Source organism: Carassius gibelio, chromosome B4 (assembly GCF_023724105.1).
Source record: "Carassius gibelio isolate Cgi1373 ecotype wild population from Czech Republic chromosome B4, carGib1.2-hapl.c, whole genome shotgun sequence".
In the NCBI taxonomy this organism is placed as follows: Eukaryota; Metazoa; Chordata; class Actinopteri; order Cypriniformes; family Cyprinidae; genus Carassius; species Carassius gibelio.
This window is the reverse complement of record NC_068399.1, coordinates 25,254,970-25,272,039: the sequence shown is the minus strand read 5'-3', so window position 1 is coordinate 25,272,039 and position 17,070 is coordinate 25,254,970. Positions and strand designations below refer to the sequence as shown.

The window sequence follows — 17,070 nt, the reverse complement described above, 5'->3', positions numbered from 1 at the left end:
AAGGCCAGTGTTTTCAGGCAAACACCCAGCTGCTCTCTGATTCATATGCATGTTCTCCTCTTGCCAAACAGTCTAGAAACACAGCCCTACACCGATCGAAAAAGCACAAAGTCTCTTGTTGTTATTACTTTGTCTCCCTCTCTCTCTTTCTCTCTCTCTTATTTTTTGTTTTATTTTATGAATTACAGTAGAAGCTCTCACCAGAGCAGCACAACGTGACATAACTCCCTCAGAGATCTGCTGCTGCGCTGTGCAGGGAAAAAAATCAAGCTACTTCCCTATTCACCTTTTTAACCCCACAGGACCAGTTGAATCTGAGAAGGCCGTACTGATGCTGTCTTCGTTCTCATTTCAGGACTGATGTGTGATTTTGGGCTCAATGTTAACACAGTATACTCCCGTTTTATAGTTATGTTAATGAGTCTGGTGGGTTTGGCTAAACAGTATTGCACTACATTTCTTCTTCTGTGATTCATAATAAATAATACAACACTCCATGTGCAATGCATATTTTGACATCAGTGTAAATTCCCAGTGCTCTTTCAAGCATATTTTGCAACCATTTCCTAATAGTAAAGGCTGTTAATGTTTAAACTAATAATAATAGTGACAAAGACGTCCACTTCTGGAGTAAAAACAGTGACTGAAGTCTCATAAGTCAATTATAAGAAATAAAGCTAGAAATTATGAGAAATTTTGAGATAAAAAGTCAAAAAATGAATTGATACAAGTCATAATTATGTCATACTACTTAAAAATATTAGATAAAAAGATAAAATTATGATCCTTAAAGTTGAAAATGTCCAAAGTAATTTTTTTTCTTCTTCTTATGATTATGACTTACATGTCAGGTTTTATTTTCAGGTTATAGTAGCAATTATTGCTGCTCACAAAATAAAATTGCCACTTGAAAGCAGCATGAACATCTGTGTGCTTAATGTGTGCATGCGCTGGACGGTAGCTACCATCTGCTCTTCTTAAGCATAATCTAATGCTGCAGTAATTCAGATGAGCACATTCAGCTTTCTGTGGCAAAGTTACGGTTGTCAGCGTAACACTATAGAGCAAATAGTATACTCGCCCCACAATCAGGCCTCAAATAGCACGAGGAAACATTCGAAGGTACGAACTCAAAGAGACAAAAATAGTACAGCGGAAAGTTGCACGGGAAACCTGAATTCAAAAGTGAGCAGATGTGTGTGAAAGGTTAAGAGAGCTATGGACACATGCAACACGCATATGATTTCTGATCATCCTCTGTGTGACAAATGTCAATGTCTTAGGTGTGTTTACAAGATATGGTAATTGCATGCAGTTTGATTCCCTCACATCATGAAAACATGACTCACTGGCTGTGTATTACATTACTTTTGAGTTTCTTTGTTTTTATTTTTTTTATTTAAACTGTATTCTTTTTATATCACATTTAATATACAATAGTAAGTTCGTAAAAAAGTGATTCAAGCCTGAGTGGATTTGTCTGGTCACAGAATATGAGATCATGAGTAGATTTTTATTAGCGTATTATTTTGACCAGTAGGTAGTGCTGTCATCAGTTAGACCTGCTGGTGTAGTTTTATTTTTCATTTTTTTGTTTTTAGTTTTTTTGTAGGCCAAATGGTTCTAGGGTCTGCCACAGACCCAGAAAAACTACTGCCACTACTGCTACTACTACTGCTTTTAATAGCTAAATGACTATTAAAAGTGACCCAGTGACTCTCTCTCTCTCTCATCTGACTGGTTTTTCAGGTTTCTATTTACCTCACAGCTCAACCATGTTTGGGAGTGACTTACTTCAAGCCGGGACTGGAATAACTCAAAAGGGTTGTCAGCAGCAAATATTTCACCACATCAGCCCTTACACACAAACATCCACAAACTACATAGCAGAGGAATTTCTGTATACTCTTGAATTCACTCATCATGCAGCCTGTTGACATCAACATATTACTTAAGATGAAATAACAGACTCAGGCTTATTAACATGTCAATTTGAACGCAGCTTCATTATTGTTTTAAATGTTAAATATGTTCCAAATCATAAGACATATCCACCTTTTGTTGTTGACTACACCAATAAACAGGCCAACGGTCTTAAAGAGTCCAAGGGGCAAAAAGAAGGTCAAGTGCTATTTTTAATCAGGGACCATTGTTATTTTGTTGGTTTGGTACACATTCCTCCTCTGATTAAACTTGGCTTTATTGTTATGGGTTATTTCCTCTTCACATTAATTTTTTTTTATTCTGCACTGTTGTTATTTGTACAGGAAGGCTTGCTTCAAAGCTTATTATTGTAGTGCTAAAAATATTTATAAAATAACTAACAATTAAAAAAAATCACCCACTTGACTCCACGTCATGACTCCGCCCACTCGACATTCCTATGCGAAACTGCTTTATCATTCTCAAATATTCCTCGATTGCGATTTATAAGGCTACATCTGTCTAATAACCAATGTTAAAATAATTTAAAATACTTTTTTCTACGTTGTAAGTAAACTAAACGCGACCTGTATGCTACTATAGAGAAGGCTTAGCTCATAGTTATTTCTTAGCTCATGCTAACGTTGCCTGGTAACCTTACCGGAGCGTCTGGTCACGTAACTCATGTAATATTCAAAAGCCACGCCCTCGCGACTAACGATCGCTACCAAAGCCCGCTCTGAGCCAATCAGCTACGGCAACTTATCGCACGCCACGGCGCGTCATTAATATTCATAAGCTACGCTTTCGCCGTAGTAGGATTTGTAAGTTCGCCGTGTCTCACTGTCATGCGCAACGGTGGCACTGCCATGTTGGATCGAAAGCTCGGTGCACAGGAGTTCAGATGAAAGTTTAGAGTCTCAAGACGACATTGGATAACCGAACGAGGATCGCGTTTTATTTCTAGGACACAAGACTTATCTCAACCCACCCCCGGCCGAGACACACAGGTCTGATTATGAGAGCCTCCGGTGATTAGAGATCAATGAACACATATTTTCTGTTAAACACTTCCTGATCACAAGTTCACGCCGTCGGATTGTCAAAAATGAGCGGTCCTCCTTCAATTAAGAGGCCTGCGATCAATAGTGGCTCCATTCTTCTCACTCCTCAAGAAAACGAAGTGCTCTTCAGCCATCTGGAAAAGAAATGCACCGTAAGTTCTCACGCATTTGCTTGATTTCTTTGTCAGGTAGTGTTCAATCACGCTGCGGGATGTTATCGACTCGATACGGTGTTACTAATGAATGTGACACTTGGATAATCCATTTACAGAATATAGACACACACTGTATCCAGTTGACAAATCATCAAAGTTTAACACGCGCATCTGTGTAACAATGTGTTTCTTTATCAAGAATGATTTCAGAGTTTCAGGCGTGACACTTTTCGAAGCAAATATGATGAACTCCTTCTTGAAACATAATGACACCTATACATGTTTGCGTATCAAGCCATATAAATGAGTCGTGTGGCTTTGCATCAATAGTTCATCTTATTTAATTAAAAATAGGTGAACTTGATCAGGTGTTTTAATCATATTGGCACATGCATTTGTGTTCCTCTCACAGCGTGATTTATTGACAGATGAATCCTGTCACCTGACAGCGCCTCAAAAACTCTTCCTCCTCCTCTGACCTCTCGGATTCACAGAAAATAGCCCTGGTTTCCAATACGAGACACTGACCTTTTCATTTCCAAATCTACTTCATGTGCAATGATAGTAAACCAGGTTTTCATAACTAAAAATGTGAATCTACTAATATTTTTCAATAAATATTATGTAAAATTAGATAAATGTGCATAAAATTGCACTATTTAAGCCATTAAGGCAATGCTCAAGGTTTTTTTTATTTTATTTATTTATTTTTTCTCATTTGCTCCTACCAATCTTGAATATTGGGCTACATTCGTGACAGTTTAACCAGACATTCAAGATTGGTAGGAGCCACTGAGAAAATAAAAAAATAATAATTGAGCATTGGCTGAAATGGCTTAATTTTTATGCACATTTATCTAATTATACACACATTTACTGTAAAATATTAGCACGTTTTAGAACTAACTCTTGGCAAAATGTCCACCTTGTAACATTAATTAACAATCTCAAAATAACTATACACTATGCAAAATAATCAGCCCTGATGATTTATATTTTAATGTGTCAAAGATGAGGCGTCCCATTTTGGTGTCTTCATCAAATGAAATTACCAAAGTGATTTTATATACATGAAAGCATATTAAATGCAAGCAAAGTGTCTACTGTCATGTTTTAAATAACTTTTATGAAAATGTATGAAATAATGTTCCACTGTCATTCAGCTTAACATAGGTAAAAAAATAAAACCTAAATGGGGAAGAAAAATCTAAAAATGAAACATTCTGACAATTTTACTTATTTAAATATTAAGTTAATAAAAAGTACCAATACATGTTATTGTATCCTAAATTATTAAAAATAATAATGAATGAATAATACTAATGAAAATAAAAATAAATAAGACATAATGTATAATGTATGCTATATTAAACTTAATTTTTTTGATGCTTAAAAACTGTTTGACCCTTATTCATTTGAAGTTGCACCTTATTATTATGCAACGATAGGTCACTCAAGTTTTTAGTGCACTACAGACACGTTCCCTTATTGTTTTGTTAATCATCAGTTTAATCAGATTTAGTTCTTCAGGTAGCTTCCCTTTTCACACGAGGGCACACTGGTTTCCAAAGAGCCTCGTTTCTCTGTGCGAAACAGGATCTAGGTTTTAGTTGTCGGACTTGTCGCGCAAAATTCAGAGTTTCTCTTGCATGACACAAGTCCTTGAATGCCTCACATTCCTGGCAGCGTTGGTTGATGACGCTGCTTCTCATATGTTTACTATCTCAATGCATCCCAAAGGCTTCGTCACCTGGTGAAATATTTATTTTGTAAGTCTTTTTTTTATATATATATTCCAATGGCGTGTTGTGGCATGACTGCAGTGGGTGTGTTCTTCACATCTCTCTGAGGATTCAGTTCAACTGCTGTGAATCACAGAACCATGAGTTTGTGACTTCAAAACTTGTCATTTTCTTGTTAGTATCCTGCCAGTGGGTTTGCTAGTTAGGGAGCTTTATCTGCAGTAGTTTTAGACAGGATTGCACATTTGTGAGGATGTGGTCCGGGGGGCCTCAGTGATTTTCTGCTGTTGCTGGCAGTATGTGGTTCTCCTGCATGTGAATGTAGGGGTTGGAGAACCAGTCTATCCTCTCAGGTAGTTCCTGCTGGCCGGGTTTCTGTTATTTTTGGTTGTTTGAACTGTGAGGAAAGCTACTTCTTCAGTGTGTAATGCACGGAGTTTGATAATAGCAAGGTCATGGATTCTTCAGCTTTGACCCTCAATATTATCCTCTCCGTGGTCAACTGTGTGAGTTTCCAGATATCCAGTGCGCGGCTGATGACCGAAATAATGATTTTACATGCTTGTTGAATTGTCAGATTCGTCCCATGAAGTTGACTTATAGTGCTATTTACCAAGGAGTTATTTTTTTTATTAATTTTTTTTGCACTTAATTATTTGGCTTTGGCCTGCTGAGTTTGAGTAATTTTAGATCAGGGTATCTCTCTCCCACATTCTGTCAGCTCTGATCTGTCGTATCATAATAAATGTGAAAAATTCCATAAATAAGATTGTTTTGGGAGTTTAGGGTTTTTTTTTGCATGACTAATTAACCCCTCCCTTAAGTATAATGACAGCTATATAAAAAAATATTTATTTATTGAGACTGAATTTATCTGTATAGTTAAATATAATTTATTATTTAATTATTGTAGTACTACTAATCTTTTTTTCTACTTTTTTTTCTGTTCTTTTTTGCATTTTAGAGTTATTGTAAAATGTAAAGCAATACAAATATATATGTGGGAATTATGTAGTCGTTTATGGAGTTGATTTATAATGATGTAGTTATTTAAAAATATTTTATTACAATTTATTTGTATTTTATTTGTTCTATATATAATTATTTTAAATTTGATATGTATATGTTTGAAACTCTTCTGCTCACCGAGTCTGCATTTCTTTGATCAAAAATAAATAAAAACAGAAATATTGTGAAAAAGTATTCCAAACTAAAGGAACTTTAATGTATTATAAAATGTCATTTTATTCCTGTGACGCAAAGCTGAATTTTTAGCATCATTACTTGTCACATGTTCCTTCAGAACTCATTCTAACATGCTGATTTGTTGCTCAAGATAAATTTCTTCTTATTAATGTTCCTTAATATTTTTTGTGGATACATTTTTTTTAATCAAGATTCTTAAATAAAAAAAATAATAAAAGCATTTCTTGGAAGTAAGAATATTTAGTAAAATTTTAAATGTCTTTTAATGTGAATTTAACACCTCCTTGCTGAATAAAAGGAGTTCTTTCTCTCCAAACAATAGCAGGATTCGCAGCAAACAGTGGCTCTTTCCTCTGATGTCATCCGAGTGCATGCACGAGTGTTGAGTACATGTACATCACGTCACCAGATTTCATCCAGAGGGCTGCAGCTAATAATGAGAGATAAGCTGCGAGACAATGTCGTGCACGCTCTGGTTCGGATGGATGCGCCTGACTTTGAGTAATGACTGAAATGAACTGATAATAGACGGCCGCTTCATTCAGCCAATGAGAGTGCAGAAGCCCCTCTCGCTGTGTGTGTGTGTGAGATCCTGCTCCTCTGGCTTTTCTCTTGTTGTTAATGGAAGCTTCGAGTGTGTCTGTAACTCAAAGACCTGCACTTCAGTGGGTTGTTCAGACGTGTGGCGTGGCTGCATTCCTGACCGGGATCCTGGCAGGGCCGTCTGGCTTTGCTGGTCCGCTCTCTTATGTAAATCATCTGGCCCATCCTCAGAATGGATGCTGATCATTAATTCCCGAAAGTGGCTGTTTGGCGAGGACGTCTTCATGCATAGTGCAGCCATTCACTTAAAAGTGCTGCCCGGAAGTTTGCGATTACATCACATGTCACGAACGCAGTTTTTAGGAGTAGCTTTAACAGTCCTTTGTGGCTGTTCGCTCAGTATTGACTGGCTCTTCTGTTCTGGTTCATCTCCGGTCAGACGGTTGATTTGTAAAATCAGCCGTTTAATTAGATGCATGCGTTGTTTCAACTCGGGTGTATCCTTGTTTTTCCACAAAGGCCACATATTGAGGAAAGTAGGATTTCGACTTTCGCTTTTTAGTGTCTGTCCAGAACTTTTAATTAAAACTAAACTGCAAAAACGGGCATTCTATGGAAGCTTCTTTCCATCGTGGAAAAAAAATAAATAAAAGGTCATTGCAACTTTACATTTTTTCTCTGAATTCTGATTTTATGTTTTGTAATTCTAAGTTTGTTACACAATTCTCACAATTCTGAGAAGAAAAGTCACAATTGTGTACGCAATTACCTTGTTTTTTTTTTTTTTTTTTACATTTTATTCCATTTAAAAAAAAAAGCCATTGCTTGTAGACTTTGTAGAACTTGGTTCTTTTGTATTACATATGCATGCTGGATTTAATTCTCTCATTCTGTGTAATATTTAAAATGATCTATGATTATATAGCTGTGCTCTTTCGCCAAGAGGTTCGTCTGTGGTCACAATGTGCATAATGCGGCGTGTTCCTCTTGATTAGTTTGAGAGCGTGTCTCGTTCACTGGCGTTTTGACCGGCAGCTTCGTGAGGAGACTGTGAAAGGCGTCCTGAGGTGTTTGCTATGATGATGTCCTCTACAGAGTGACCGCTGTATGTCCAGAGCTGTTGAACGCCACAGTTTGTGGCATTCTGAAGGCATTTCTTTAAAATCAACCACTTTACAGCACATGCACCAATTATGCAAAGATTACCAATGTTTGCTTTTGGACGTGCATCATGTGAACTCATACCTAAGCAGCATCTGTTTTCACCGTGGGTTAATGTGAGCTACATAAGCAGCTGCAGCATGCAGTTTGACTGACAGATTTGTTTGAATTCTGCCGTTTGTTTTCTGTTCCTGCAGAGTTTGTGTTCAGCCGTGGTGCAGGTCTATGGAGCAGACAGAAACTCGTCGTGGGTGAAGAAGTGCTGCGGGGTGGCCTGTGTGGTGAAAGACGGCGCTCAGAGATCTTACTTTATCAAGGTGTTTGATATGAAGGTAAGTCAACAGACACATCTGGGCACTTTTCATTGAGCCAAACATGGTTTCACAATAACATGAACTTTTATTAAGAATATAGCGGTTTTATTTTTATATTATTTTATTTCTATTCAAATTTATTTTATGGTATTTATTTTGTTAAAAATATAAATAAAATATATCCTTTAGTATTTTAATGTTAATCATTTATATATCGTTTTATTTATATTCCAGTGTATGTTTTGTATGTTATCTTATTAAATTATATAAATAAAATATATTCTTTAACTTTCAATTTTTTTTATTAATTACAATCATTTATTTGTTATTCATATATATTGTTTAATTTGTTCATAAAATGAATAAATATAAATAGACTAAATTTGGTCATACGTAAAAAAATAAGTTTATTTTATTAATAACTTTAATTATCATGCACATTAAAATTTTATTTAGATTTATTGTTTTATTTTAAAAAAAATTATGATTTACTTAGGATTTTTTTTATATTATTTTATACTATTTTATTCATTCTATGAATAAATTAAAAACGATATATAAATACAATCTACGTTAATATCAAGTTAGTGTCTTAGTGTTAAGTAAAGAGTTTCTTTTTTTGCTTTGACAGGAGGGAAGACAGTTGTTTGATCAAGAGCTCTACAACAACTTTTCATTCAGCTGCTCCCGGCCGTACTTTATCACATTTGCAGGAGATGTAAGTGTACAGATCATGCCCTTTGTGTTTTTCCAAGCTATAAGCTGTATGTTTAGGCCGATGTGCCATCATGGACACAGAATGATAAAGCTGGAGTTAAAATTAAAGTAAACATGAAATGTAATTAGTTTGCTTTGGTCTTAGGATGCATGATTCATCCATGCACTTTATCCTGGAAGAAGTTTGTCTTCATAATCTTTTGTTAAAATGTAAATCCAAACTTTTACTCTAAAATGTGATGCATTCAAAGTCAAATTAGTTGCAAATGCCATTTTGTGTTCATTTTTAAAGATTTAAGTTGAAGGGTTTTCCTGTTTAAATAACTCTTCTAGATCCATCTATGTTTTGATTTATGATTTCTTGTCTTTTTGGAATGTATATAAAGCATCTTTAATGTGTGTTTGTCCTTAGACGTGCCAGATCGGTCTCAATTTTGCCAGTGAGGAGGAAGCCAGGCGATTCAAGTCTTCAGTCAATGAAATTTTGAATAAAAGAGGGAGGAAAACTGGTAAGTGCAACAGCATATCCGCTTGTTTCTGTCCTTCACTTCATAACAGAGCTGGGTCTCTGTGTATTCTGCTGGAGAAACATCATCTGGTTTTCTTCTGACATGATTCAGTCGTTCCCTCTTTATCTACTTCTGTCACTCTTTCCCAGGATTTCCTTCCTAACTAACGAAGGCTCCTCAGACTGTTTCTGTTTGTGCCACGTCTTGCTCTTTGATGTCTGATTGTGTAGGTCTGCTTCTTATTAACTCCGCTCTTTAACCACTCTTTGTGTTGGCTGACTCGGCAACTTTCCCCAGGACAAGAAGAGGATTTTATATTTGATTCTTTTCCCATACATTTCCGACTTATAATAAACAGACAGCTTCTCTGATCATTCCTACAGCACTAGATTGATCTCAAATCTCAGCTTCTTGCTCTCTCACTAATAAACCTCACATTTAATATTGCGCAGTGGTGAATTCAGTAGTAATGGTTCTCTTTGTGTCTTGCAGAAAAAAGACGTGACCCACCCAATGGTAGGTTGTTTACTGGTGAATTACATGAATGTTAATTCTTTCTAGACTAAACTTTAAACATTATTATTCTACCGACTTTTTTTTATTTATTTTTTACTATGGGCTGAAATATGACCAGGGCTTGTCTTCACAGTGGTGATGGTCTTTTAATTGTAAGGCCCCAAGGGGCTGTCAACTACCGACCCAATTAACATATGTTTACGGTCCATTTCGCCAGTTTACCATCCACCCCAAAGGAAAAAAATCCAGCTATACCGGAAAATCTGGCCCCTGAGTCATTTCCATCCTATAGACAAGCAATGCTGAAACTTTAAAGTAGCACGAGGTTTCACCAAATCAGCCATAGAAAAGCAGATCGACTGAATTTTGACTTTTTTAACGAAACAAGACTATTTTGGTGTATGTGGATGTGCAACAATACAAATATTAGACTTTTAGTTAATCTGAGAGGATTTTCTCTGCTGGTTATATGAATGTAGTAGTTAGTCAGCGTTTTTCCTTCTCGTGATTTTGTGCCACTTACAGTTACCCGGTATTGATATCCGTCTCAGGTGATTTAGCGCCCCCTGTCTGCGTGGAGGGTTGCTCATTGGTGTAGAATTATAGTGTGTCCTTATCACACAGTGCTTAGAAGAACCCAGGAGATTTGTGGCAGCTTATTGCTGGCTTTAACGGTTATGTAAAATCCAGAGGTTGTGTATAATTTGCTGGGATTAAAAAGAGGCGGTTCTTTATGGCTTCAAATCCTGGCAGAGAAAAGCAAAAGCAGCCTGAACCAGACCTGCGTCGTCGACATTCACATGTGTTCAGAGATGATGTTCTGCACCACTTTTTTGTCCGCACCGACTGATGAAATACTTGACGGGGCTTCAGATTTGGGAGGTTGCCTGGCTCCCCTGCAGTGCCTCGTACTCCCGCAGGACGAGCTGTATGGTTCGTTCTCAGACCCCGCGGCTAACCTGCGGCACAGCGAGCGCACCTGTGTGGTGATGGGTAAAATCCTCCTGAACTTGGGTTTAGGGGGTGGAGACATTAGCGGACGCTGTAGCCCGTCGTTTTTACTCTCGCCCGCTTACGGTGTCGAGCGCGAGGATGCAGGTAGGTCGTGGCCTGAGATGCTTCATATAGTTTCTCGGAAGACTTTTAAATGGTTGGACGAGGTGCTTTATTTGCCGGTTTAGTCTTGATGCAGTTTCTTGTGTTCAGTGTATTTGAAAAGTGTTTGATTATGGACGCCTGTTTCTGCCATGGAAGAAAACAATTTAAAAACAATTGCAAATTTTTTTATCTCTCAATTTGCACTAATATATAAACAAAGAAATAATACATTTCTTTATCACAATTCGTACTTTTTTTTTCTGAATTCTCAGTTTAAATTTCACATTTCTGCTGTTTTTCCTTCTATAAATCTCGTAATCTCCCAGTTCCCCAAATTTGGAGTTTGAAGTGAAAGACTTTTTTCCTCCTAATTTTGAGTTTACATTTTGTAATTCTGAGTTGTTGTTGTTTATATATATATATATATATATATATATATATATATATATGTATGTATATATATATATATATATATATATATATATATATATGTATATGTATATACATATATATATATATATATATATATATATATATATATATATATATATATACGAATTTAGTTTAAATCTCACAATTCTTGCTTTTTTCTTTAAATGATGAGTTTACATTTTTCCAATTGACTTTTTTCTCGATATTTTTAGTTAACATCCCATAATTCTGCCTTTTTTTTCTATGAAGAATGAGGTTAAATCTGTTTTCCCCCCAACTCTTGCAAGTGACTTTTATTCTGTGAATTGAGTGTACATCTCAGAATTCTGAGATTTTTTTTTTTTTTTACGAATTCATCTTAAATTTTCAATTTTTTACTCCAAACTTTTAACTTGCATCTCAGAATTCTGACTTTTTTGCGAGTTTTCTTCTTTCTTTTTTTTCCCCTCAAAATTGCAAGAATTAGGAGATATAAACTTATGAACTGTGTGCTTTTTACATAGAGTATACATACACACAATGTCAGAAACAAGCTTCCAAATTGTTTTATCATATCAATTAATGCATAATTAATTAAATGAGTTTGATTGTGACAGTTTCAGCACCAACGGCGCCATCAGCACCTTCGGCACCTTCAGGACCTTCAGGACCAATACTTCCAATGGCAACGGTGGACATAAAGAACCCTGAAATCATCAACCAGCGTTATCCAAATAACACTCAAATGAACAACTTTAACATCCACAGCAACTTTAACAAAAAAGACAAAGGCAAAGGCAAGAACAACAAAAAGAAGAAACTATCCAAAAATGAAATCGGGACCCCAAGCAATTTCCAGTGAGTTTGCTTTTATGTTCAGAGCGACTTGGTTTCACGTTTCCCTTTCTAGCACCGTTAGCTTTGACCAGGTACTGTGTACACTTCCTTATGCACTAAACACTAAAGCTGACATATCAAATCACAGTTCCTGTTAGATTCCTGGACGTTCGCTTAGTGTGTTGTGAAGCAAAGTATAATCAGATGGACACTTGTTTTTAATCCCATGTAATGTATCCCAGACGTGGATCATCTGGCCGTTGTATTCCTGGAATCATGTTAAAGTCGGATGAGACTTCCTTAAACCTGTTTATTGATGTACTTTAATCTGTTTTATTTTTATTTGCTCAATGCATTTACAGTTTCTAAGCCGTTTGCTTCGTATTTCTTTATTAAAATGTTTTTTTGTTTGTTTTTTTCAGGCATGTAGCGCATGTCGGCTGGGATCCCAACACAGGCTTTGATGTGAGTATTTTTGCCACTGCATGTTTACATTGAATGCATGTCCACTTTATTTACATGTTTTCAGCATTTTCCGGTTCAGAGGTCACATCAGGATATGATTCACAATTGCTAGTCATCTCTTACACAATGTAATTGGAGGGGCTGTTTCTTTATAATCCAAAACAATCATTCTCCCAAAAACAAGGATCCTATTTCACGCGTTGTGTTCACGAGTGTGTATTGGATCTGTTGCTCCAGTTTCTAATTTGAACTCCCCTGAATGAGAGATTACATAAAGGGGATTTATTAGGGGTTATGGTGTGATTGCTCTGGTAGGATGTCTGCCAGAGCAATTTTTCATTATCAGAGGAAAGAATTATTAAGCCCAAAGCTAAGCGGCACACTCATCTGTTTCTGCGGTTTAAGAGTATTGCAAAATATCGTACCACCAAAAGTCTTAAATGCTATGTTTGAAAGATGTCTGAATCTCATTGCAATGTATAATACATGATCAAATTGAGTGGCATTTGTTCAGCATAAGAACTTTTTTTTTTTTTTTACACACAAATAAATGTATTCGATTTTCAGTGATTTAAAAAAATAGATAAATTTGGTTATTTCTGGGAATACACTGTTGCTACAAAAGCATGGAACATTACAAATGAGGAATACTGCTGCAGAAGCAGCAGAAGTGATGTATCCAGATTCTGTCCTCTCACGTTATACTTTTGTTTGTCTTTTCTCAGTTGAATAATTTGGACCCAGATCTAAAGAACCTGTTTGACATGTGTGGCATTTCTGATGCCCAGCTCAAAGACATAGAGACGTCTAAAGACATCTACGAATTCATTGAGCAGAGAGGAGGAGTAGAGGCTGTCAGAAACGAACTTCGAAGAGAAGGTGAGACAAGAGTTTGCGTGCAATTATTGGCTGTTTGAACGCTCAAAGTATTAGAACTGAGCTAAGCAGACCTTATCTTATGTTGTACTATAATGAAGTAATGTTTAAATAATTTGCCCTTCAGGACCCCTGAGGTATTGTGGTAGGTTTCTTTCACCCTTTTGCATGAGTCTGCAGTGATAAAATGAACCAACAACAAATAGGCACTACAGTGGCCCAGTCAGAAGCCTTGCATCCATTACTGAAAGTCTGCTGTGGGCTGATGTTGTGTGTGTCTTTATGGTTCATATTTGTAGCACCTTAAGTCCAAACCAGAGTTGGAGTTAAGACTAGACCTCCAGATCCGCACTGATGCCTATTTGTTCAAGACAGGCTGAATTAAAAAATAAATTGAAAATAAGCCTCTTCATTGCAGAAGTCAGTTTACAAGATCAACCCTCCAGCTCTGCTCAGATGTTGGAAGAACATCTCTTATGTTTTACTCAGCTCACATATGAGATTTTCTCAGTCTAAAACTGATTCAGAGTCAGTATTTGAATAAGCACTGGTTTGCTGGAATAAGTTCAGCTGTGAATGAACACAGCTGCATGCTTGCTCCATCCTGTGACCAATTCAAGAACCCTGGCGTTAAACTTTTCTTTCTAAGTTGGGTTTGACTTTGAAGTGATTGCCTGCATTAGTGAGTTGTTGGACAAGGAAAGGTATGGGCAGGAAATATGGCAAAAATCTATCAGTGTAACTCAAGCACAAACAAGTAACTGTAATACAACTAAACAATATATTTGTAAAAAAAAAAAATCACATTTTTGATCAAGGACACATTAAATTGATCAAAAGTGACCAAAAGTGAAAGTTTTTAACTTTCTACTCCATCTTTCTATAGCACCTCCACCTCCACCATCCAGAGGACCACCACCTCCTCAAAACTCGGCTCCTCCTCCCCCACCTCCCTCCAGAGGCCGAGGAGCGCCGCCTCCGCCGCCACCATCCAGAGGGCCCACCTCCGCTCCTCCACCACCTCCACCCTTCCGACCAGGTATGAGCGCACCTCCACCTCCTCCCCCCAGCAGAGGGCCTGGGTCGGCTCCCCCACCACCTCCTACACCCCAGCCTGCCTCCCTGTCTCCTCCGGCCCCTCCACCTCCTCCTCCTCCTTCAGTGGGTGGAGCACCGCCACCGCCGCCTCCTCCGGGACCCCCTCCTCTCGCTCCTCCTCCACTACCGGACGGGGATTTAGGGGAGGCGCCGGGGGGTAAATCTGCACTCCTGAACCAAATTCGAGAAGGGGCGCCGCTGAAGAAAGTGGACCAAAACAACAAGCCGCCCGCGTCCGGTGGTGGCCGTGACTCACTCTTAGACCAAATACGACAGGGCATTCAGCTTAAGAATGTAAGTACAGTGCTTTTATTTTTAAACCAATGACAGAAAATGTTTGGGAGGGGAAATATTGTTGTGATGGATAATCATCATATCAAGAATACAAATCCCTAAATCAAACAGTTCCTGACACAGTTGTCCATGCATTTTATATATGCATGTATGAAGACTACTGTTGAACAGTTTGTGGTCAGTAAGGTTTTTTTATTTTTTATTTAATGAATACTTTTATGCATTCAATAGATCAAAAGTGACAGTTAAAATGCTACAAAAGATTCTAATTTTGAATAAATGCTGTTTTATCGCAGTGTTCACAAAAATATTAAGTAACACAACTTGTTCACCTCTTCAAACATTTATAAGAACATTATTTCTTAAGAAATAATAAGAAATGTTGAGCAGCAAGTCCTCATATTAGATTTCTGAAGGATCATGTGACAATGAAGACTGCAGTAACGATGCTGATAATTCAGCTGAATCTGCTAAATTTGAAAGTATTTTTAAAAAAATGTTATTTTAAATTGTAATAATATTTCAGAATATTACAGTTTTTACTGTATTTTCAATTAAATTAAACAAATGCAGCCTTCGTGAACAGAAGACATGTTTTTTCTAATTAATCTACTGACCCCAAACTTTCGAACACCTAGTATAGTAACTAGAAATAATTGAATTATTATGTAAATAAAATTATATTATATAGTGAAAGTCCAAATGTTTATTATATTAGCAATTATGTTCATTGACAAAACAAATACTAGAGATTTTAAGATTAAATCTTTAGCTAAAAATCCCTGGAACTTGTCAATGAAACGGTGACATTCTAATCATGTGACCTTTTCAGGTACAGGACACTACAGACTCTGCTCTGCCCAATGCTGCCCCCTCACCTGGGATCGTGGGGGCGCTGATGGAGATCATGCAGAAGAGGAGCAAAGCGATCCACTCTTCAGGTATGTGCCGAATGCCGACACAAGCTTTATATCAATTACATAAAGCTTTTAGGATTGTAATAGATGTCTTACTTGATTAAAAAGCAGAAAACGTAACAATCAATCCTTGGTTTTGTAGATGATGATGATGATGATGCAGAAGATTTTGAGGATGAAGATGAGTGGGATGAATGATGACCAGGGCTGGCCAAAGGAATTAAGGCACTACATTGCTCTTGACATGCTAAATCTTATAAAGTTGTAATGTAAATGGACGACCGATTTGCTGTACATTTCTGTTGCCTTTATGCTTTTTTGTATTAATCTGTGCAATACCTCATTTAATCTGTAAAGGTTTGTCATGCATCTCCTGTAAAGGTTTTATTTCCCTCTTCTGGTTTCATGTGCAATTTTACATCAAGTTGTCTTGAATTGTAGAGTTGAATGTGTTTGGGTCTTTTGTTTATTTTATTTTTCTTTGTCATTCTTTAAATGAACGCAGACTCTAAAGAACAAGATGAGCGAGTCTTAAATGACTCGAAGCAAGAACACTATTTTCATACTTTTCTCTTACCTTTTCTTATTCAGAAAATAGTTTAGTGCTGTTATTTTCTTAAAAAACATATTTAGCCCCATTGCTGATTTGTACATTTGCTCCGAGTTTGAGTCGGTTTCTATTTTTGCACGGATCAAAAAGAAAAAAGTGGGGAAACGGCGCAATACGGCGGTTATGTTTACACATTGTGTGCTATAGCTACTATGTCAGGACTCTCCTTAACATTAGATGTGAGAAACACTACAGTTAATAGAAACAACCCTATTTGCATATGCTAGTTTGAATTTTACTGGCATTACAACAAATTTCATGGGCACTAGTTTTTTGGTTTTCTTATGGTCAGCTACGGTTTATGTCAAAAGTTAATGTTTATGTGTGCCATTGAGAGAAAAAAAAAACAAGAATCCTGAAATGGACCTTTGTGCATTCTCAATGTTTTACTAATAACTCACTGTGATGCATATACTTTTCACTGTTTTTAACAGTGTTGTAGAGCAATTCTAATATGTTTTCCAGTTTTTATCCTTTGTTCAACCAGGGTTGCTTTGCATTGAGACTTGAAACCTTTGAAATGAGGTTGAAAAGAATTATTAAAATCGTACACTCTAATAAATGTTCATATTTACAGAACCTTTGTGCATTTGGATGTTTTATCTGTTTTACTT

General features: G+C 36.8%; 1 protein-coding gene across 2 annotated transcripts; it reads left to right on the top strand.

The window, feature by feature from the left end:
- Window positions 1-2,759: 2,759 nt before the first annotated feature.
- On the top strand, window positions 2,760-17,035 carry LOC127956636 (actin nucleation-promoting factor WASL). 2 transcript variants are annotated; one of them, XM_052554712.1, is made up of 11 exons: window positions 2,760-3,139; window positions 7,992-8,126; window positions 8,740-8,826; window positions 9,238-9,334; window positions 9,827-9,850; window positions 11,977-12,217; window positions 12,619-12,661; window positions 13,387-13,540; window positions 14,424-14,929; window positions 15,762-15,870; window positions 15,989-17,035. In XM_052554712.1, the coding sequence occupies exons 1-11, from the start codon at window positions 3,032-3,034 to the stop codon at window positions 16,042-16,044; spliced, it is 1,560 nt and encodes a 519-aa protein (XP_052410672.1). In that variant the 5' UTR covers window positions 2,760-3,031; the 3' UTR covers window positions 16,045-17,035. The 2 variants fall into 2 exon arrangements, with proteins under 2 accessions (XP_052410672.1, XP_052410673.1); XM_052554713.1 differs by lacking the exon at window positions 9,827-9,850.
- The last annotated feature ends 35 nt before the right edge of the window (window positions 17,036-17,070 follow it).